The sequence below is a fragment of the Podarcis filfolensis genome, assembly GCF_964270895.1.
Source record: "Podarcis filfolensis genome assembly, chromosome: 17".
Taxonomy (NCBI): domain Eukaryota; kingdom Metazoa; phylum Chordata; class Lepidosauria; order Squamata; family Lacertidae; genus Podarcis; species Podarcis filfolensis.
Genome location: NC_139621.1, coordinates 12006781 through 12029954, shown reverse-complemented (window position 1 = coordinate 12029954; position 23174 = coordinate 12006781). Strand labels below are relative to the sequence as shown.

Below are 23174 nucleotides of genomic sequence, written 5' to 3'. Positions count from 1 at the left end.
ACACTCATGAAAACAACGCATCCAGGAGCTAACACTGTTTACTAACAACATGAAATAACGAACATGGAAACAAGCAGCTATTCACTATAATTACTTTACTAAGTCTACCTCGGTTTCATAAGTAACATTTCATTCTATGTGCTGAAGAACTAATGGTTGTAGGGAAAGAAACAAAAAGGGAAGGGCTCGATCTTTTGGAACATTCTTGAGAAAAGCCTAGGGACAAATTATTTAGTCTGCTCTCCTGGTGAAGGTAGAGCCAAGAATAGGAGACTTCTCTCCCAGAAGGACAATTTCACCCGCTACTACACTCGTCCTGCCTTCAACCATTCCTATCCACTCCACTTCCCAATAACAAATAATTATGTTTACTGTTTATCTATTACATGTATATCCTGCCTCTCTTCCACGGAACTCAAGGCAGCACATAGAGGTTCTGCAGCGCCCCCTCAATCTACTTTTATTCGGCAAAGTTGGTGCACCTTCATTTATATGAAGGTTTTAAGAACTGCCTTGAATCTCTCAAAATAATTTAACACCACCACTTTCCTGAGTTAATAAAGCCATCCACTAAGAAAACGAGGATTTAGCGTGCGTTTGCTGCAATGCATTTTCATAGAATGTTGCCCTGTCCAGAACTACAATCTCTTGATCGCTTCCCAAAAGAGTGTCAGACTCCTCCTGCTGAAAAATAAGGGCTGTGGGGTTTTAGATCATCCCTCACAAAGAGGACTTTCCTCAACACCTTCTATAGATGGTCCTACAACTCCCAACATCTCTGACCTTATGCTATGCAGGCTGGGGCTGCTTGGGAGCTCAACGTTTGGAGGGCCACAGTTTCCAAACTCGATTCTATAAGGAAGGAGTTGTTTAGCATTGCTCAAGTTCTAGGTAAAGGTACCCCTGCCCATACGGGCCAGTCTTGACAGACTCTAGGGTTGTGCGCTCATCTCACTCTAGAGGCCGGGAGCCAGTGCTGTCCGAAGACACTTCCGGGTCACGTGGCCAGCGTGACAAGCTGCATCTGGCGAGCCAGCACAGCACATGGAAACGCCGTTTACCTTCCCGCTGGTAAGCGGTCCCTATTTTATCTACTTGCACCCGGGGATGCTTTCGAACTGCTAGGTTGGCAGGCGCTGTGACCGAGCGACAGGAGCGCACCCCGCCGCGGGGATTCGAACCGCTGACCATGCGATCGGCAAGTCCTAGGCGCTGAGGTTTTACCCACAGCGCCACCCGCATCCCTACAAGTACCTGCTCAATTTCTACCTGCCAACAAATCTGTAGGAAGACCTACATGGCAGGAGCGGTCCTAATCTCACCCAGACATTGTTATCTGCTCTACTCTCAGATCAGATCTAGGAAATAAGTGCTCTTTGCTGTACCACCAAAGCCATGACGGCCAGAACCACCATGTGCCCTTCAATCTAGTAACCTGCCTCTGGGAAGAACTATGTGGATAAGCACACATTCTGGCTAGACTCTTATTGCTTTTGGATTTTACTTTCAGGGAGCTTTTTTATTTTTAGAAAGCAGTATAGAAATATAAATTAATTAAACAAAATGAAAGCGAGGCTTATCAGAGCTCTAGTGCAGACCACCAGCAAGACAGTAATGGAGCGAGTGCTTGGCAAATAAGTCCCACTTACCTTTATTTCAGGCTCTTTATCGCATTCTTCCAGATACAGTTCATATAATTTTTGAAACACAGATTTTCTAAAATTGTGAAGAGGAAACACAATTCAGTAACCATTTTGTCTGTTGAAGTAAACAAGAGGCACTAAATAATTCTTACCTCCCACTGGATAAATATTTTCGTTTGGGAGGCCTCTGGCGTGCACTTTCAATGATATACTGAAAAAAACAAACCCCACACAAATAAGTTTAGTGGTACAAAGATATGCAAACTGCTTTAGGGGATTTAGGAGTGTGTATGTTTACATTAAATTATGTTTACATTAAATTAAACAAAAAATGAGTGATAAATCTCTTTCTCTCCTATTACATTTTCAGTTTATGAAATTTATTTTCTGTACAGTGTTCTGAATAACTGGGGAAACTTTGATACAATGCAGATGATTATTAAATGTAACATTAAATATGTGTGCAATTCATACAATCTACTACTTACCTCAGCACGATCCAATGCAAGTTCTAAAGCTTGCTGCTGTAAAATGATAAAAAGATCTTTCTTAGAAAGCATATGTTAATATAGATTCTTGTACTATATCATCCGATATAAAATAGTACCCAGTGTTAGAAACGCTAGGCACCAAATGGATCCTTAAACCAGGGTTAGTCGCCAAAGCGGAATGCCTAGTTGCCATTTTGGGGGGAAATGGCTCTAAAACCATATTTTTCAATATAACTTTTTGGTTCCTGAAATTCATTCTGATTGTGCAGATAAAATAGAACTGACAGAATTCTACAGGATGGGGTATTAGTGTGTGAAAACAATCAATAATCAATGATCCCCAGGCATGCCCTTCCAGATAGTGGAGATGCCAGATGCCATTCTGACACCTGGGCATCTTCACTTGGTCACAAGGGGTCAATATTCAGGTGTAAAATGCACCTGGCCCCTGGCTAATTTCGAACACCGATAGTATCATATAATATTTATTAATTCTATCATTTTTTCACCAGATAAAGTGTTCTGACCAATTATTACAAATACCTTATTTAATAGTGTAGTTAAGGTAAAGGTAAAGGGACCCCTGACCATTAGGCCCAGTCGTGACCGACTCTGGGGTTGCGGCGCTCATCTCGCATTATTGGCCGAGAGAGATGTCGTCCAGCTTCCGGGTCATGTGGCCAGCATGACTAAGCCGCTTCTGGCGAACCAGAGCAGCGCACGGAAACACCGTTTACCTTCCTGCCGGAGCGGTACCAATTTATCTACTTGCACTTTAAGGTGCTTTCGAACTGCTAGGTTGGCAGAAGCAGGGACCGAGCGACGGGAGCTCACCCCGTCACGGGGATTCGAACCGCCGACCTTCTGATTGGCAAGTCCTAGGCTCCGTGGTTTAACCCACAGTGCCACCCGCGTCCCATTAGTGTAGTTACCTAGAAGCAAATCTCATGAAAATTAATCAGACTTCTGAGTAAGTATAATTAGGACTTGAGTGCAAGCAATAACAATCATCAAGTCACAGACAATTAAGACAATATTTGAGACATGCACAAGTTTGCTTACATTGTGGTTTTTGACAACAGCAGCTACCTCAAAGCAGATGTATAACTGGCAATGCCTACACTATAGTCTGATGCAGACATATGCTTAAGAGAACATGAGCAGGCTGCTCTCTCCCACCTTGACAGCAAATTCTCCAGTTTTTCCTTTAGCAGTTAAGCATGTCAAAACTGTTGTTAAATTAAATATGGCTGAACAATACTCTTGTTTTTGAAACGTATATTTTGAAACGTAATGCAAATGGGTCACTGCCAGTAAAATCTACTGCACAACAATCAGCAAATAACCCTTTCACGCCACCTTGCTTGCAAGTGTTCACTAGAAAAGAGAGGAGCATCAAGAAAGATCTTAAGAAAGGTTGCTGCTGCACATCTGGCTCCTCTGTTCACTATCCACATTTCACTATCATCTTGAAAAGCCCTGAACTGGTTCAGATGTAGCATTCTTGGTCTAATACACCGTGGTTTAATTTGACCAAGGTCTGAACACGCCTTATAGCACAATGTTTTGAATCTAATTACAAATAATAAAAAGAGAAGATACAGTTAATTTATTCTGCCCTGTCCCAAGCACGCATTTCAGAAACCAGAATCTGACAGCAGAAGAGAGAAAAATCTTACCATCATGACTGGAGCCCAATGACAACATCCAAAAATGACTTTTTTTGAGTTGGGCACAGAAGAGCACTGTCAGTTCCCTGTGTCCATGTTTAAGGCACTCTATTGGTGAGAGAAGAGGAAAAGCACTTATTACAATAATATATAAGGCATTCTATTTACATTCTATGTACTTGTCAAAAATAGGAAAATAAAATCTAAATGGAGGTTGAAGGGTGGTTGACTGGGATAGGACTCTGGGGTTTCCCTGCACAAACACACTGGTCATTGTGGTGGCTTATGGATGAAAAAGAAGAGCAGCTAAAGATGTAGGTGCAATTAATAGACTTCTCAAACTTGGGACTCCAGCAACTGTTGCTGGACTACAACTCCCATCAATCCTTGAGAGGCAATGTTTCAATATGAGTAGGAAAATGAGAGTACAGTGGTACCTCGGGCTAAGAACTTAATTCGTTCTGGAGGTCTGTTCTTAACCTGAAACTGTTCTTAACCTGAGGTACCACTTTACCTAACCACTTTACCTTTACCTCCTGCTGCCGTGTGATTTCTGTTCTCATCCTGAAGCAAAGTTCTTAACCCGAGATACTATTTCTGCGTTAGCGGAGTCTGTAACCTGAAGCGTCTGTAACCCGAGGTACCACTGTACCCCAAAACATTTTTTTAGAAAAAAAGCACAGATATTAAGTATACCTGCATTTCATTTAATTAGATCAGTGTTTCCCAAGCATGGGTCTCCAGCTGCTTTTGGACTACAACTCCCATCATCCCTAGGTAGCAGAACCAGTGATGGTGGGAGATGTAGTCCAACAACAGCTGGAGCCCCAAGCTTGAGAAACAAATGCGCACTATGTAACGACGAAAGCAATGACAAACCTAGACAGCATCTTAAAAAGCAGAGACATCACCTTGCCAACAAAAGTCCGTACAGTTAAAGCTATGGTTTTCCCAGTAGTGATGTATGGAAGTGAGAGCTGGACCATAAAGAAGGCTGATCGCCGAAGAATTGATGCTTTTGAATTATGGTGCTGGAGGAGACTCTTGCGAGTCCCATGGACTTCAAGAAGATCAAACCTATCCATTCTGAAGGAAATCAGCCCTGAGTGCTCACTGGAAGGACAGATCATGAAGATGAGGCTCCAATACTTTGGCCACCTCATGAGAAGAGAAGACTCCCTGGAAAAGCCCCTGATGTTGGGAAAGATGGAGGGCAAAAGAAGAAGGGGAAGACAGAGGACGAGATGGTTGGACAGTGTTCTCGAAGCTACCAGCATGAATTTGACCAAACTGCGGGAGGCAGTGGAAGACAGAAGTGTCTGGCGTGCTCTGGCCCATGGGGTCACGAAGAGGCAGACACAACTAAACGACTAAACAACAAAATGAGAGTATCCCCAAACTTTTTTTTTAGGAAAAAAAACACTGGTATTAAGTATACCTGCATTTCATTTAATTAGATAAGTGTTTCCTAAGCTTGGATAGCCAGCTGCTTTTGGACTACAACTCCCACCATCCCTAGCTAGCAGGACCAGTGGCCAGGGATGATGGGAGATGTAGTCCAACAACAGCTGGAGCCCTAAGCTTGAGAAACAAATGCGCACTATGTAACGACGAGGGGAATGGCCACCTATAGAGAAATCGTCGAGGGAGCCACCGGAGCTTCACAATTCCGTGCAAATAACCCCTCCAGAAATGTTCGGGCGGGGGAGGAGAAGAATAAAGAAACAGAAGAGGAAGAAGCAGAGGAAGGGGACCTTATCCCACCCCCATCCTCGATGCAGGGGACACAGGTGTGTGGGGTGGGGGATACCTATGCTTTGCCGCCCCGCCCCACCCCACCCCACCCCCAGAACGACCCCTCGCTCAGCAACCCCCTTCCCTTTACACCCCCCCCCCCCAGACCAACGAGAGACCTACCCGCCTCCGCCTCTGTCCGAGCGGCGCTTCCATCGCCCACTTCCGCCGTAAGTGCTTCCGGGGCCCTCGAGAAAGAGAGACCCGCGCAGGCGCGCTGGGGTGGAGCGGACGCTCGCGGTTGCCACGGAAACGCGGGAAGCGGCCGAGCGCTGCTGCTGCTTGTTGTTGTCGTCGCCGGGAGCTCGTTCAGTTCCAAAGGCCCAGCTTCCATAGACACGTCGCAAACACACGGAGAACCAATTTCAATAAAAATCTTAATTCCCCCCCCTCCCGCCTGCCCCCCCCTCATGTCAAAGAGAACAGCACACTATCATTATTTACATTGATGCCTCCAAGGGTAATCTCATTTATAAGAGGAGATTGCCCTCAGCATCACTTGATGCTCTTGCTCTCATTTTGAAAAGATTAAAAAATAGATATATTTCGATAGGATACTATGCTGCGCTGCACTGAAATGTTTAAATGTTTCCTTTATTGGCCTTGAATCTTCCCGCCACACTTGCCATCCTTTCCTGTCACACCAGCATGGCACCTTTGAGGACTACTGCCCTAATCACTGCCTCATAAGAGAGGAGTTCCATTATCTTCCTTACTTGGCTCTTATTTTGTGCCAACAAAGAAAACAATAAGGCATTTAAAAGCTCAACACAGAGGCATTCATGAGGTTTCTTCCATGATAATGTTTGCCTCCCTATCTTCAATCAGGTTATCCCATAAAGTCAATTTATCATTGTAGGGTTGCCATATTTCAATAAGTAAAAACCAGGACACCCCAAACAAGCCTTTTTTTTTTTTTTAAGGAAAACTCCATTTTTATTTTTATCTTTTTATAAAAACGCCCCAAAGCCCACAATTTTTTGATTGACTTGCCCAAGATCCAGGACAAAGATCCAGGACAAATTTCAGAAATCCCCTCCGGACATCAATTACATCAAATCCTCATTGATGGGTGTGCTCAACCACCAGCTGACTAGGTTGACAAGTTATTATTCTGCCCACTAGATGTCAGGATTGCATTTTGGTTTGTTCTAATTAATACAAAATTTCTAGGGGATAGTCTTTCACTTGGGACAGAAGGACATGAATCATGCCTCTAGTTCATCTACTTCACTGTCTATCCCTGTGCTGAATGCCAGCAGCTCCCAAGGGTCTCATGCAGGTGTTTTCTCCACCTTTCTGTAACACATTGTTCGCGAAATCAGCTGTAAAAGACCACCACAGCTGAACAATAAAAGCTACCTGAAACAGATTTCTTGAAAGTTTGAAGTTTTGCTGGGCTTCCAGATGTTAAGGGGGGTGTTTCCAGAGACATGGGGCCACCACAGAAGCCCCCTAGCTTTTGCTCTCTCCGATCTCCCTTATTTTGCAGTATAAAGAAAGGCCTCAGGCGTAGCTCTATGTTGCAGATTTTAGAGGGTGGACAGGACTATATGGGTATAGTTCTTTAAATAGACCAAATCATTTAGGGTTTTGAAAGCACCTTAAATTGGGTCTGGAAGTGCTCTAGCAACCAGTGTAGTAGATGTTACAGTAACAGTACTATATCAGACCCTCCAAGTGTCCCTATTTTCCAGGCCCATCCCTGATTTTAGAGGAGCCGTCCCAGTTTCTGATTTGATCCCAGAATGTCCTGCTTTTCCTTAGGATGTCCCTATTTTCTTTGGAGAAATGTTGGAGGGTATGGAGTTATCCAACCCCCGGGCCTTCTGCAGGCAGTAGGGAAGTTTTAAAAATCTTTTATTATGTTTTTATATATGTTGGGAGCTGCCCAGAGTGCTGAGGCAACCCAGTAAGATGTGTAGGGTATAAATAGTAAAATTATCATTATGAAATGAGACGTCCCTATTTTCATCAGAGAAATGTTGGAAGGTATGCCCATTCACCTAGCACTTGGCAGACCTCTTTGTACATTCTCTTTATCCCATCAACACCAGTGGTTATAACATACCTGCTGCAGGTGAGAAAGTGGGATCTCCAAGTCACCTGAGCAGCCTTTTGAAATTCAGCACATAAGCACCCGTGTGGTAGGTTCCATTTTATGATCCCCATGGCATAAGCAAACATGTAATTATAGCTAAAACACATTTCTTCCATTTTATTTTCCTTTGTGAAAGAGAAGTAAAGCCTTAGAATACCATGCTGGTATAATGTTAATTTATTACTGTGCCACAGTGCTATAACACCATAGTAACAATAATGCATTATTTATGTTACAGCCAGAAGAGTGTTCTAGCGATAATTAAAAGATCTGTAATAGGAGAATGCTTGACCTGACCTTTCATTTTGATGGAATAAGGCATCAGTCTAGCTTGCGTTGCATTATGGTATCAGCCCTCGGTGACGCTCACCCTTGTTTGTGACATAGAATGCAAAATCAGACTTCTGGCGTGAGAGATTGCAAGGAAGGAAGTATGGATAAGCCATCAATGACATTGGTGTGGATCCTTATGATAAAAGGGGAGTCCATTAGTGGGGAGAGCCTTCCTATTCCATACCAAGAATAAACAAGAGCTGTTTGAAGAATCGCTGTGCCATTTGATATGTTCACCCACAACTTAACAGTTTGAGTGCTATTTTAATTGACATGGTTATTATATCAACCATGTAGAAAAAGTACAGGTGATGAACATGACCCCCCCAATTAAGCTTGAGAGCCCTGAGGACCATGTGTATGACAAATCTGGTTCTGTCACTTATCAACAGACAACTCCTAACTTTGTTTTATAGTTTGACAATGACAAATTCATAAATTAGCCACCCACCCTTGATCTGAAATGCTGAATAGTACAGCTGTTCGTGATTATAGTCTCTGATCATTTCTACTCCTTTTCAAATTGCTATATTTGCGTTGTGTCATGCCTTAGAAAGGGGGCTTAAACTGCACTGACAATGTGTGTGTGTGTGTGTGTGTGTGTGTGTGTGTGTGTGTATTAAGCCTTTGAAATCACTCACATATGGAAGCATTCAAAACTGTTGCACTAACTCTTTTGGAATGAAAATAGCACGTAAGATTCCAGCAAGTTAGCTAGTCAGAAAATTGGCAAGGAGGTGTCTTTCAGGATTTTTTATCACAATGAACACAATGAACAGAGTTAAGGTGAGGTGCCATGTGTTCCCTTGTTAGAAAAAAAAACACCAACAGCATTATGAAGCCAAGGAATGTGTGAACAACGGCTGCACATTGCTGTTCCCTTTGGTGTCCATACTAAGCCTGGACACACCATTCCAAAGTCTTGGGTCTCACTGAATCGGATGCTGGGCAGTGCACATGAAGAAGCTGGTTCAGGTCTGTATTCCGGATTATGACAGCAGTCCTTGTCTCCTGGGTTGCTTTCACACTAAGGCACTCCTGAGTCATTACTTTTCTGCAATCAGCTGGAGGTAGAATCTAACGGGTGTTGCAACATGGCACAATATAGCACTGTAAAACCCAACAATGCTCATTACCATGGTAAAGATCCTATTATATGTTTTCTGTCCAAGAATCAATGGTTGGGCACACACTCTTGTCTACTCTGCATCCAGTGTGCTCCCACTGCTGAGTTGGGAAACAGTGTACACACAATGTTAGCCACAATCTACCCTGTGTTTATCCCGTAGTTGCTTATGAAATAGGTAAAAGGTAAAGGTAAAGGTAAAGGACCCCTGGACGGTTAAGTCCAGTCAAAGGCGACTATGGGGTTGCAGGCACTCATCTTGCTTTCAGGCCAAGGGAGCCGGCGTTTGCGTGTTCAGATCCAGAAACCTCCCCCCTAAATAAATTCACACTTGACTCAAATTTTGGTTTTGGTTTTTGGCAGAATTTACCGTAGGCCACAACTTTAATGATCACAGAAAGTGACTGGTTGCATAGGCTCTGGTTCGACTAGCTCCCTGCCATGCAGGTAGCGCTGACCCAGGGTTCCAGCATAGGTCAGCCAAGGGTGAACACCTGGATAAGCGGAAAGCCGGGAGCAGGCTATCTCCGTCACCCAAATGTCTCCCTGGACTCAGGCACAGGCACAACTCCATCACAGGGGTTGACCAAACCATCGAGTCCCTGGATTCCTTTAACGGAATACCCTTCACATAGGGATGGCGAGAGCGTTCTCCCATCCCTATCACCTGAACCAGAGCCTATCCACAGCCTTACAAGTTGTAGCGATTTGCTACGCGGCAGGCGAAACCCAAATGACAACAGCCAGTCAGCCAAGTGGGGAAAATTCCTGCCATTCCCGTCCCAACGACAGATGACACACGATGGCATAGCAAGGTCAAGTGCAAAGCCCTAAAAGTAGGGAGGGGTGGGCGGGTGTTCCGAATGCACACGCTGAAAGAGGAAGCTCTGGGTCACATGCATGGGTATAAATAGGTCACTCACACCATTTGGACTGTGTCCCATTGGCCAGATTGCACCCAGCTACGAGGGACCAACCAATTGGGTGTTGTGGCTGACCAATCGTACCCACCCACAACACAGGGTGTCGGCTTCCAGGTCTCACCACAGTACGTGCCCTTTTTAAGGGAGGACCCGATTTGTCTGCAGACAGCTTTCCGGGTCAAGTGGCCAGCATGACTAAACTGCTTCTGGAGCAATGGAACACCGTGAGGGAAGCCAGAGTGCACAGAAATGCCGTTTACCTTCTCGCCGCAGTAGTACCTGTTTATCTACTTGCACTGGTGTGGTTTCAAACTGCTAGGTTGGCAGGAGCTGGGACAGAGCATTGGGAGCTCACCCCACCGCGCAGATTTGAACAACCAATCATCTGATCGGCAAGCCTAAGAGGCTCAGTGGTTTAGACCACAGCCCCACCCACGTATATTGTCCTTATGAAAAGGCTAACTTATGATGCACAATAAGTGAGAGGTCAAGTTAAATCTTAGTTATTTGAAAGTGTGGCATATTAATTGTTGGCATCCTGAGGATCCTGAGGAAAGAACAATGGGATATTCATATTATAAATAAACAAAGCTGAGCATTGCTTATAACTCTTCTGTTCCTGCAAACATGAGTCATCCTTTCTGTCTGGCCCGCCCAAAACTGGTCCACGCTGCCCATGGAAAATAATTTGAATCAGAAGACAGTCAATGAATTAGCTTACGCTGGCATTTCACTACTGATGGAACATGGAAAAATGGAAGCCCCTGCATAGCTTATTTTCTAATCTGATTGCTTCATGCTTTCCTTCACACAGAGAGTCCTGCAGTCTGATCAGAAGTGCATGTCCCATATAAATGGGATTCCAAAGCAATAAACTTATATAATATTGTGATATAATCCTATTACACAGACTCATTGCTCTTAAAAGACATGTTGTCATGCAAAGCAAGAAACACTAATTTGCAGTAAGGGTGATTCATGCTGATTGGGGCAGAGGGAAGGAATCTGGGCACTCAGACACCCACAGTATTGCATACACATGTTTTCATTTCTATGCCCTTTGTACCAGAAAAAATCAACTGCTGATACTGCTTTTACGGACCACCCAATCTATTAACTGGCACATCTCAGATGTTCTGAAGGGTCAAGCTCCCAAAATTCCAATGGTAACTGATCACAGCATGTGAAATAGAGAGATTCTTTTCTTTTCTCATCACATGTATGTATCATTCAGAGGTGTGCATGAAAGTTGGCTTCCAGTCTCTACACTTGAGCTTGTAGCCCAATCCCCTGTTTTAAGCCACTAATTGTAGCCATCGAAAAAAGACACCACTGGATCTGCTATAAAAGCCAACTTGTGATGAACTTAGGACATGGTGTGCTTCAAGAGTTCCTCTCTTGTTTGTTTTCCAAGCCAGATGATAAACACTTTGGCAATTATGTACTTTCCAGGTGGCAACCAATGAGGCTATGCTGAGCAAAACAAAGCCCTTGCCAGCACCCATAACTTTCCTAGCAAGAATAAACTCCCAGCTCACATGTGGTCTTGACAGAACCCCCAGGGAAAAGTTCCCTGACATGGATGGCTTTTATGTGATTCCCACCCCCACCCCCCTTGCCATCTGGAGTCAGCCTCATGCTCATCATATGTGAGAAGCATGTGTTTATAGAAATCCCATGGGAAGAGGGCAGAAGGTTGCAGGGGAAGGAAGTGTGTCATTCAAAGCCTCCTTAGTGCAGAAGAATGCTGTTGGAACTAATCCCTGAGAAGCCACTTCTCTGAAAGCTACTGTCTCAAACTGGGATGTTGACAGGAAGACTTTCTAGCTACTGGGGCCAAGACAACCAGGCCATATTTCTTTCAAAGTGGCACAAGCCTGGGCATTGTGTATGGAGGTCCTGGGCTGCCCAGATGACAATACCTCCCTTTCAGCCTTTATGATGTGGTCCAGAGGAAAGCAGAGCAAGACATCTGGCACCAGCTTGGCTGCAGGAGTTGCCGGAAGGAGGCGTACAAGACACGATCCAGCCATCTTAGGGACTCCACTTCAGATTTGTGGACAGTTTACTCCTCCCCCCACCCCAATTTTTTTATTGATTTTCCAAAGAATTTTTTAAACAAACAAACAAACATAAATCTCAACCGTATTTAAACCAAGCTTAATAACATTGTTAAGTGACTTCCTTGTATCCCCCTGGTTGAATTTCAGTGTATATCATTTTAATGGTTTCCAAAACCGCAATTCTTATAAAATTAACTTAATCACTTAACATCATTCTATTTTCCTTTCCAATTCAGTATTAAACATATTAATTCATCTCATTACCTAATTATATTCTAAGCCTATCTGTTATTTGCAAGCTTCTCCAGTTAATTTAACTTAACATATTTAACTAAATAGTCTTTAAATTTCATCCATTCTTCCTGATAGTCTTCCTTCTTCTGGTCATGGACTCTTCCAGTCAGGTCAGCTAGCTCCGAAAAGTCCATCATCTTCATCTGCCAATCTTCCACTGTTGGTACTTCTTGTGTTTTCCAGTTCTTAGCTAATAAAATTTGAGCAGCAGTTGTGGCATACAAAAATAATTTAACATCTTTCTTGGGCAATTTCAAACCTGTTATTCCAAGAAGAAAGGCCTCTGGTTTCTTACTAAATGTATATTTCAACATTTTTTAAAGTTCATTATAAATCTTCTCCCAGAAGTCTTTCACCTTGGGGCAGGTCCACCACATGTGATAAAAAGTACCTTCTTTATCTTTACATTTCCAACATAAGTTATCACTGTTATGGTAAATTGTTGCTAATTTTACAGGAGTCAAATACCATCTATACATCATTTTCACTATATTTTCCTTTAACACTGTACATGCAGTGAACTTGACCCCTTTCTTCCACAGTCTTTCCCAGTCTTCAAACATTATGTTATGTCCCACATCTCTTGCCCAATCTATCACCACTGATTTAACTTGTTCATCCTTCGTATGCCACTCCTTAGCCTTTTCTTCTCCTGAAGATACCCCACAAGGCAATGGAGGTTTAGGACCAGAATTTTCCTTCTCCTAGAGGGGCCACCTTCCCAGGCTGATGAGCCCCATCTGCCGTTCAACACATAAATAAATAAATCAATAAAGTAGTAAAAGTGTTATCTTATAGTAAAGCATAGCAGAGGGCCTTGGGGGGTAGGGAGGGAAGTATGTCCAATGTCCAATTCTCTAAGCTGATTTCAGTCAACAAGTCACCAACCAAAGTCTGCTTCAGTGTGTTCTTCTGCCATTATCCACATCAATGCAATGGCATCCTGTTTCTGGCATAAAAGCTAAGGAAGAAAAAAAATATGTCCAGCAGTTATCAATTGAAAGCAATGTTTGCAGGTTTATCACTTGAAAATTAAAGGGTGGCCTTTTTCAGTTATAAGCCCTTCCTTACTGCCAAGTGCTCGGTGAATTAATACTATTGGAATGTTTTGGCATGTGCTGAGAAGTGCTAAGTCAAATCTGTTCACTTTTCATATTAAACATTACACATTTAGTCACACGTTTTTAATTTGCTGGGGAAAAAATCAACATATGTGCAACAACTGCGTTATAATTTATGGAGCAGATCTACAGACATACAAAGCTACATTGGGCTGGAAGTCAAAAATAAAAGTTTATTTAAAATAAATGTTGTTCGTTGTCTTAAAAACTTCAGTAAAACAACTCCATTGACACTATGACAAATACAGTCAAACAATGAATTTCTCACTTTCTACCGTGGGACCCCTGAACCTTTGTGTTTTTATGAGTGAGATGCCTTCATTTCTGTCACTGGGAGCAGCTTGAGGGGTGCAGATATGGGGTGCTGCTTTTTTTGAATCAAGTCATAGGCTTGAGCAACAAATTTAATTTGGGTGTGCACACAGGGATTATTTATTTCAACAAAACAAGAAGATAGGGTGTGGGGTGTGTGTGGAGGGAATGCTAAGGCAAACAAGTAAGGGGAAGGAAGAAGTAAGAGGCAAAAAACTAACAAAACAACTACGACAAGAGTGGTCCAGAAGTCCAAAACAGGAGATTTTCCCTGCAGAGATGACCTCTCCTCCACCTTGCTTGTGAACCACAAAAGCAGCTCCTCATCCTCATAGATGTCTCTCCACAAAAGGTGGTCAGTGGAGCTCAGACAGAAACAGAGCCATGAGACAGAGACAGAAGCAGGCAGAAGAAAAAGACTGGAATGGATCTGCAGGTTCTGTTTGCAGAAGAGAGAGTCCCTCCTCCTGCCTTATCGGTGCTGCTGGAGCAGATCACCCCACAACTTCTAGAGAGACGCAGGCAGAAACTGAGATCCATTCTAGATCCTTTCCAGCCTTTGTATTCTGCCTACATCTCTCTCTCTTGGTTTCCCATGATCCCCGTTTTTTTTAATTAAAAAAATGGTGTGTGAGGGCACATGCAACACCCCCCCTATGCATGCCTATGAATCTAGCATTGCTTATCCATACATTCTTGTTTCTGCACCTCAGTAAAATCCACCTACAGTGCTAACTGAAAAGTTTATTATGAAATGACATAGCATCTCTTGAATCTCTACTTTCAGGAAGGAAGCTTTGCTGTACAGGCTGCCCTGGACTTTACTACTTTAGAAATTGCCCTCGGTGGATTTTTCAAGGTCACTAGCACCTTTACACTGGTGGAACGAACCACTAGCAATTATGACTGAACATGAGAGGGTGCTTAAAGTAACAACTTAAGGAATGGATAGAGCTGTTTGCGTGGACAGGCGGAGTCCCCAGATCCCGCGCGGTCCCCCCGTCATGTGGAATAACGACTCAAGACAACGTGCTATGGGATTAAATTGGCCACAACTTTATTAAATTTCAAATGTGGGTAGACCTTGGCTCAGGCATTGGGCGTTCTCCCTCCCCAGTCCCCAGCCGGGGACCTAGGGAGCATCAGGGTTATCCAGTGTGTGTGGGGGGGATGGGCCGGCTCTGGAGAACATATGTTCAAGCAGAGATAGCCGCCCCCGTTACGCCGCTGCCGCAGGGGAGAGCAATGACGACCTTTCGGCGTACGGTCAAAGCCTCCCTTCAGAAAACCCCTTTAACGGGGAACCCTGGTATCGCCGCCGCAAAGAGGAAGATGGACAAAAGGATTCCGCCCAAGGCCTGATATCGCCAAAGTTGTGACGTTTTGCTACGGGAAAGGCGAAACCTGCCAATGCAGGGAAATTCCTTTCCGGCCCTTTAACAGCGACCTTAACGTAGCAGCGCCCGCATACCTGTGAAGAAAAGTTAACCTGCAAAACCTGTGAAGAAAAGTTAACCTGCAAAATAAGACATTAACTGAGGGTGGGTAGGGTAGGAGAAGCTCTGGAGCCAAGTGAGGATTCCCAGGTAAGATCCTCCCTCTATTGTGTGGGCAGGTAATCCCTCCCCTACCTGGCCTGGTCTCCTTGGCAACGCTTCCCCCAGGTGGGATTGGACAACTGACTGAGGTAGGCGGAGACCTCCAGGTATCCCACCTGAGGGAAGGCAAAGCCAAGCCTATGCTGTTGGAGCCGCTCCAGATCTAGGGACTGCACGCGTCCACGCAAAGGGCGCCCCCCGTTTTAAGCGGGGAGCGGTCATTTCTGACCAGGAAGCGAAGGAAACTGGACCACTAGGGCTACTGGGGCACACCCTCCCAAGAAGAATGTCTAAGCCCACCCCAATCTCAAAGTCACACACTCTTTCCTGTCTCACAGACATTTTATACTTCTTCTGGAATTCAGAGATGCTCCACAAACATTTCTTTCAATCTGCTCTAGCCAATGAGGTCTCTGTTGCACTTAACCAGTCCTAATCTAAAAGCATAGCTATGGCAGGTCCCTCTCACCCCATGTATCTCTGGGCCTTTGCTATGATAATTGGAAAAGTGAAGTGATTTATCTGGTGCTATTTTTCTAGAAAAAGAAGTGCCAGAACTCACCATGAACACCTCCCTCATTGTCTTAGAACAATGGTGCCCACCTGAGAGGTCCTGGAGCTGAGTTCCGGCAAGTTCCAGATGGAAAAACCCTGGATTTATCACAGCTCCTGGTTTTAACCAACTGGTTAAAAGGATAATATAGCTAGCATTGGATTTGTTATTACAAAACTGTTTTCTGTTTCTTTTTTAGGACACTTGGTGAACAGATGTTGAAAAGCTGTGTACTAATTTGAAGCATTAATGAGTAGGCTAGGCCAAAACCAGAGGCAAAATGAAGAGAACCAAGTCTGTTCACCCTCTTTTGTGCAGACAGCAATGTATGCTCAGTGACCAAATGGAATTATCATGACTCACAGATACCCAGTACTCATTCATTTTAATGGTATGAGGTGTAAGAAACACTATGGACATCCTTCCACTGTTCTGTACTAAGAGGATATGGCTACCAGCCAGTCTTCCACCAGCCGGTCTTCAATGATTATTCACAGCTGCTGTGTTTATGAGTAAATTTACCTGGAAATCTTGTTTGCTCACGAGAAGGCCACGAAGAAGTCCTAAGAAGGGTATCCCAGCTCGAAGCACAGCCTTTCTATCTACTGGCAGCCTGCCATGTTTGCCGCGGCCAAGTTTCACAGCTGGCACAGTTAACATGAAATAGGATCTACCCTGAACTTTTCTTATCCCCGTCCCCCAAAGCAAACCTTTCCAAACCAGAAGCCAGTATTATTTTTGTACATTAGGTTACTTTTTCCTGTCGAGATTAGCTTTCAAATCTCCGCCTAGTGGGATCTGTACATCGCAGAAGAACTTGCTGTGAACATCAGCTATAGTCCTTAAAAGAATCAGTCTCATAAGCAGAGATCATCAGGAGGGTTGGGCTGGGTGTTTATCAGTATGTGAATGACACCCAGCTCTACCTCACTTTTAAACCAGTGAAGGTGATGAATATCCTGTGTGAGTGCCTGGAGGTGGTTGGTGGATGGATAGCAGCTAACAGATTGAGGTTGAATCCTGACAAGACAGAAGTACTGTTTTTGGGAGACAGGGGGCGGGCAGGTGTAGAGGACTCCCTGGTCCTGAATGAGGTAATGGTGCCTCTGAAGGACCAGATGCGCAGCCTGGGAGTCATTTTGGACTCACAACTGTCCATGGAGGTGCAGGTCAATTCTGCGTTCAGGGCAGCTGTCTACCAGCTCCATCTGGTATGCAGGCTGAGACCCTACCTGCCTGCAGACTGTCTTGCCAGAGTGCTGCATTCTCTAGTTATCTCCCGCTTGGACTACTGCAATGCGCTCTACGTGGGGCTACCTTTGAAGGTGACCCAGAAACTACAACTAATCCAGAATGTGGCAGCTAGACTGGTGGCTGGGAGTGGCCGCCGAGACCATATAAACCAGTCCTGAAAGACCTACATTGGCTCCCAGTATGTTTCTGAGCACAATTCAAAAGTGTTGGTGCTGACCTTTAAAGCCCTAAACAGCCTTGGCTCAGTATACCTGAAGGAGTGTTTCCATCCCCACTGTTCTGCCTGGACACTGAGGTCCAGTGTCGAGGGCCTTCTGGCGGTTCCCTCACTGCAAGAAGTGAGGTTAAAGCAACCACGCAAGAGGGCCTTCTTGTTAGCGGCGCCCACCCAGTGGCACACTCTCCCATCAGATGTCAAGGAAATAAACAACTATCTGACTTAGAAGACATCTGAAGGCAGCCCTGATTAGGGAAGTTTTTAATTTGTTGTTTAGTCGTCTTAGTCATGTTTGACTCTTTGTGACCCCATGAACCAGAGCATGCCTTGGAAACTCTCACTTTCTTCTCAAAACTTCTTCCTTTTTATGTCCATGGAGTTTTCTTGGCAAAATACTGGAGTGGTTTGCCAGTTCCTTCTCCAGGTGGATCACATTTAGTCTAAACTCTTAGCTATGACCTATCTGTCTTGGATGGCCCTGCACGGCATAGCTCATAGCTTCTTCGAGTTCTTCAAGCCCCTTTGCCACGACAAGGCAGTAATTCATGAAGGGGAAGTTTTTAATGCTTAATGTTTTATCGTGTTTTTAATATTCTGTTGGGAGCCACCCAGAGTGGCTGGGGAAACCCAGCCAGATGGGCGGGGTATAAATAAAACAACAACAACAACAACAACAACAACAACAACAACAACAGGTTAAACTCTTTCGGACTCAAAGTCACATTACCACATGGCCAGCCCACAAAGGACAGCGTGCCAGGGGTGGGTATGGACAAATCGAAAATCCGAATGGCCAAAGTGGACACAACCACCCAGACTCTTATGCACCAACACTTAACACACAACCTTCTCTCCTCTTGTCTCTTTGCTTTATTCCTATTGCATGCCCTGCCCAATGGACTGTCTTAAATCATAAATAATGAGACACAAGTTCTACTTTTGGGTCATATCAGGCCATAACCTTGACTACAGATGTAGTAGATGTAGTAGGGGTGGGTAGGCCCCAACACTTCCGGCCCGCCTGCTGGAAGTAATTAAGATGGGGTCAACCAGAAGAGAGGGAGTTCTTGACCTACATCAAAGAGTAGCTCTCTCTCTGGATTGCCCTTGGGGAGTGCTGTGGCTCCACCCCACCTGGGCGCCCAGACAGAAGCACCTCCCCTGGATCCCTTTAACAGGATACCCCATTTTCTGGAGGGGTAAGCAGAGGCCACAACCTTCCCTCCATCCAAGACCATGCCTACTCAACCATCAAAGTTGTGACGATTGCTATGAGGATGGTGGAAGATCAGCCACGATGCACCTTTTAATCCTCAGGGAGTGGACCCAAACAAAGCCAGCAGGCCCAGCCAGTTTCGTCCCCTGGGAGTGCCCGTCCCCCAAACTGCTCACAACTGGCCGATTGTGCAAGCAGGCTGAATCCACTTCATAGTTCTGGGACGTCCTTTGCCACATGAGAAGTGATCCAGAGGGGTCAAACATCTTTCTTTGTTCTGGCCTGAGTCAGTGGGCATTAAGCGGTCTTTGGAGAAAGTCAGGACGTGAAGTTGGAAAAAGGTGATGCTTAAGCATGAGTTTTTACTCTGTTATGGTTAGTACTAGCAAGGGGGCAGGACTACAACAGGGTTTTGTGTGGCGGATGCAGGGGTGGGGGAAAGATTTTTAATGTTTGATCTTTTATTGTGTTTTTAATATCCTGTTAGAAGCTGCCCAGAGTAGCTGGGGAGGCCCAGCCAGATGGACAGGGTATAAGTAATAAATTATAAGATAGATTTTCAGTCAGGATTGGTTTGGGCAGGGGAGGCAGAGGGAACAAACAGCCAATACAGTGGTACCTTGGTTCTTGAACGGCTTAGTTGTCGAATAAATCAGCTCCCAAATGCCACAAACTGGGAAGTAAGTGTTCCAGTTTGCGAACGTTTTTCAGAAGCCGAATGTCCGACGCGGCTTCCTCTTGAGTGCAGGAAGCTCCTGCAGCGAATCAGAAGCCCTGCCTTGGTTTTCAAACGGTTTCGGGAGTGAAATGGACTCCCAGAATGGATTAAGTTCGAGAACCAAGGTACCACTTTATACGGAATGCAAAGGGAATAAGGCAATGTGAAAAATGGGTGGCCAAGGTTGCAGAGCAATGGAGTCACCTTACGAATGATGGACAGGCTGTAAGGAAATATTCTGTGGTTGGGTAGATAGTGTAAGTCAATGTGAGCCGAGTAAAAGAACCCTCTGATTGAGGGATGGTGAGCATCTCCCAAGGGGCTTAACATTAATCGCTGAGCTGTCGTGCTTAACCCTGAGATCAGAGATAAAAGATCCTTCTGCTCACTCATTAGAGAGGAACTCTAGATCCTTTCAGAGTCAGGGGGATTTTATCTCCCAGTCAGGAGATAAAGGGCTCTTCTGGCTTTTCAGAGATCACTCTCCAAAGAACAGAGGGCTTCTGCTTCTTGTTGTTAGCAGAGGCACTTGAAGAAAGCAGACCAAGAGATAAAATCTTTACTGAAGAAACACAACAAAACAATTTACAACTTGAGCAGAAAGAAACTGAGGGGCACTGCTTTTGGAGAGGAGTTAAACTAAACCTCCCCAAGAAACGCCCCCCTTACACTTAGAAAGCCTATCAGAGTGCTACCTTAGTAAATATTATGCTACGTCCTCAGGTGCTAAGCATTGCCCCCACCTCTCTTGGGTAGTTGAGTAACACTGGGAGTGTCAAGGGCTGGTGGCACTGGTGGAGGAAGGGGTGGGGAAAGCGCATCACCCCCAGCACCACAATCCCGGTGGGGTGCCATTGTGGCTGCCCCCCATGCGCTGGGCACCATGCCCCCGCAGGCGATGCGCCATGCTCCCAAGACGCAAGCCACGACCCTGCAGGCGGCACACCATGCCCCCAGGGATGCACACCATGCCCCCCCATGCGCGCCAGCCACTCCCCTGCCTGCTCTCTGCCGGACTGCTTGCAGACTGCTTCCTGAAGCTTAGCAAAGCCTACAGCCATAAATTAGCCAACCCTGGCCTAAATAAAAACAGTCTAATGTGATCAGTGCTAAATTGTATAATAAAATTAGGGCTGCAGTATTTAATTCACCACCTATATTAATCAATTAAAAAGTGTTTAACTAACTAAAAAGGCACTGTGAGACAGGAGAGTTTTTTATAAGCAAATTATTAAGCAATGTCCTAAGATGTATTCTGCATTTTTCTCATTCCTTGTTAATGTGTGCTATGTTTAAAAACAAAGTGAGTTTTGCATCAGAAATTCTCTTTACACATATGCAAATCTGACCATGTTTAATCACTATATTAATTGATTAAAATATATAAGTTAACATTATTGGGTTACTGCTTTTGGTTTGATTGTATATGTTGTGGTCTTGTTGTGAACTGCCCTGAGACCTCCGGGTATAGGGCGGTGTATAAGCTGAATTTAATAATAATAATAATAATAATGATGATGATAATAATAATAATAATTCCTTTGACTTGTAATCCAAAATGAAATTAAAGAAACATGTGCCAACGTTTTATCAAGCAGTCCAATGCATTCCAAGTGACTGGTCAGTATAAAAGGAAGTAGTAGCAGGTTGATATCTTACCGAGTAGTTGGGTAGAATACTGGTTACATATTTTCCCTTCTATTTCCATAACACAAATAATTGCGCACTGTTCTTTTAAAAAGTTTGAAAATCCAGGAATAGAACCTGAAATGGTTCTCCCCTAGTCCTTCCTTCTGCCACAAACATGATTCATGAGAAAGATTTCCACCTCTCTCAGAGGAAAATTTGAACAGAAATGGACTGCAAAATACTAATTTAGCTGTGCATCGTTCTGAGACTGGCATCTATAAGCCTCTAATGGCACCTCCATTGTAGGTTCTGTGGGAACCACTGTGCAAGCAGAAAAACTGGTTGTTATGACTTCAGGGATGCCAGATATGTATAATTCCTGGATCCAGTAAGAATTTTATCAAGGCTTGAAGTGTCTGGGTGCCAGACACTGAACCCCTGGATTTAGCAAGTGCTAAAATATAAGCTATGCTAGTTTACTTGATGAGGTAATTGCCTGGGTGATGGGCCATTAAGAGAAGATAGCAAAAGTGATGGGCCATTAAGAAAGCCAAGGAGAGGGGGCTCTGTGCTAGACAGAAAATGGCTGGGGCCCTTTCTCTTGCTCTTAGATAGTTAGAAGGACAAAAACCAGTGTTTTAGAGTTGAGGGTGGGCTGTGATGTGACCTGTGGGGTGGGGAGGTTGCAGGCTGTAAAAGGCAGAGAGAGAGCATAATGTTGTTTCGCTTGAATCCCAATCTGTGGCTATGGGAGAAACAAGAACCCCTCAATCACAGGCTGAGGTTGTATAAATATGATCCTCTGCCTCGTTTCCAAAAGAAAGCATGAACCCTAGGTAAGCACCTGGAATCCCTGGACTCTTGGGTTGCTTGGAGATTGGGGCATAGCTGTCAACTTACAGATTTGAAAATAAGGGACCAGCAGCCTCGAAAATAAGGGATCAGCAGCCAAAATAAGGGATTTTGCTTAGCTTATGAGTTCCATCAGCCCTTCCCCACCTGAGAGAGAGGGAGAGAGATTCTCGCCCACGCCGCCCGCGAGCCCCGCATGAGGCAGTTGCGGTGCGGCTGCTGCATCCCTCCCCATACCCTCCTCTTCCTCCTCCCTCAGGCCGCCACTGCTGCTGCCGCCTCCAGCTTCCCCTGGCAGCACGGCGGAAGCCTTGCAAGAGAGGGGCTGCCTGCCTGCCCGCCGCTACCCATCTTTCACAATGCGCCCCTGAGGGGGAAAAGGGAGAGACAGAGACGCGGCAGCTCATGCGCGCGTTCTCTTTTGCGGCAGAGGACTCCGAGCCGCTGCTTCCCTTCCAAGCCAGGCGAGCATGAAACCCTGGAAATTTAAGGGACATCATCAATCCGGGACAGCAGCGGGACACACGCTGGGATAAGGGAGTTTCCTGCCAAATAAGGGACGGTTGACAGCTATGGACTGGGGTGACGAGCAACAGTATTAACTAAAGCTTTTATATACAGTAGTAACCTTGGTTTTTGAACTTAATCTGTTCCGGGAGTCCATTCAACTCCCGAAACCATTCAAAAACCAAGGCACAGCTTCCAGTTGGCTGCAGGAGCTTCCTGCACTCAATCGGAAGCTGCGAAAGTCGCTTTGGACCTTCAGCTTCTTAAAAACGTTCACAAACCGGAATGCTTACTTCCAGGTTTGTGGTGTTCGGGAGCCGATTTGTTCAATAACCAAGCCGTTTGGGAACCAAGATACCACTGTAATTAAACAAGAAGAAAATAAGGTATTATGAAACTGCATATCCTAAAATGCCTATATCTTTTAGACTGTTGTGAAAAAACATATGCAAAAAGCAATTTGCATGCTTTCTAGAAACAGCAAAGTAAATGATAATTTACTGCGTTCAACCCACTTCGTCTAGTGGGAGTACACGGGAGAAATCTATACAATTTGCAGTGCCCACTAACTCCTCTTCAAAACAGAGAAATGGAAACCGAAGGGGAATTTGACCATGTGAAAATTGCAGAAAAATGCATCCAACAGAAGGTAAATTCTCAAGTCTTTTCCCCCAATGAGACACATGCCACAATTTCCCTAGTATGACAACATGGGTTTGTGCCTCACGTTCGTGGCAGTTTGACACTGCTTATATAATT

The 23174-nt window shown here is 44.7% G+C and overlaps 1 protein-coding gene across 10 annotated transcripts in view; it reads right to left on the bottom strand.

The window, feature by feature from the left end:
- The window catches only part of SUPT20H (SPT20 homolog, SAGA complex component), a 39179-nt gene extending 33373 nt beyond the window's left edge, over positions 1-5806 (bottom strand). For 3 of the 10 annotated variants that reach the window (XM_083593184.1, XM_083593187.1, XM_083593180.1), the window contains exons 1-5: positions 5722-5805; positions 3814-3912; positions 2132-2167; positions 1796-1854; positions 1650-1716 (exon numbers count right to left, since the gene is read on the bottom strand). In XM_083593184.1, coding sequence (XP_083449310.1) covers positions 1650-1716; positions 1796-1854; positions 2132-2167; positions 3814-3819 — 168 coding nt within the window. In that variant the 5' untranslated portion in view covers positions 3820-3912; positions 5722-5805. Of the gene's footprint in view, positions 1-1649; positions 1717-1795; positions 1855-2131; positions 2168-3813; positions 3913-5721 lie in introns of all 10 variants that reach the window. The other 7 variants (XM_083593179.1, XM_083593181.1, XM_083593185.1 and 4 more) reach the window with 5 other exon arrangements.
- Between the last annotated feature and the right edge of the window lie 17368 nt (positions 5807-23174).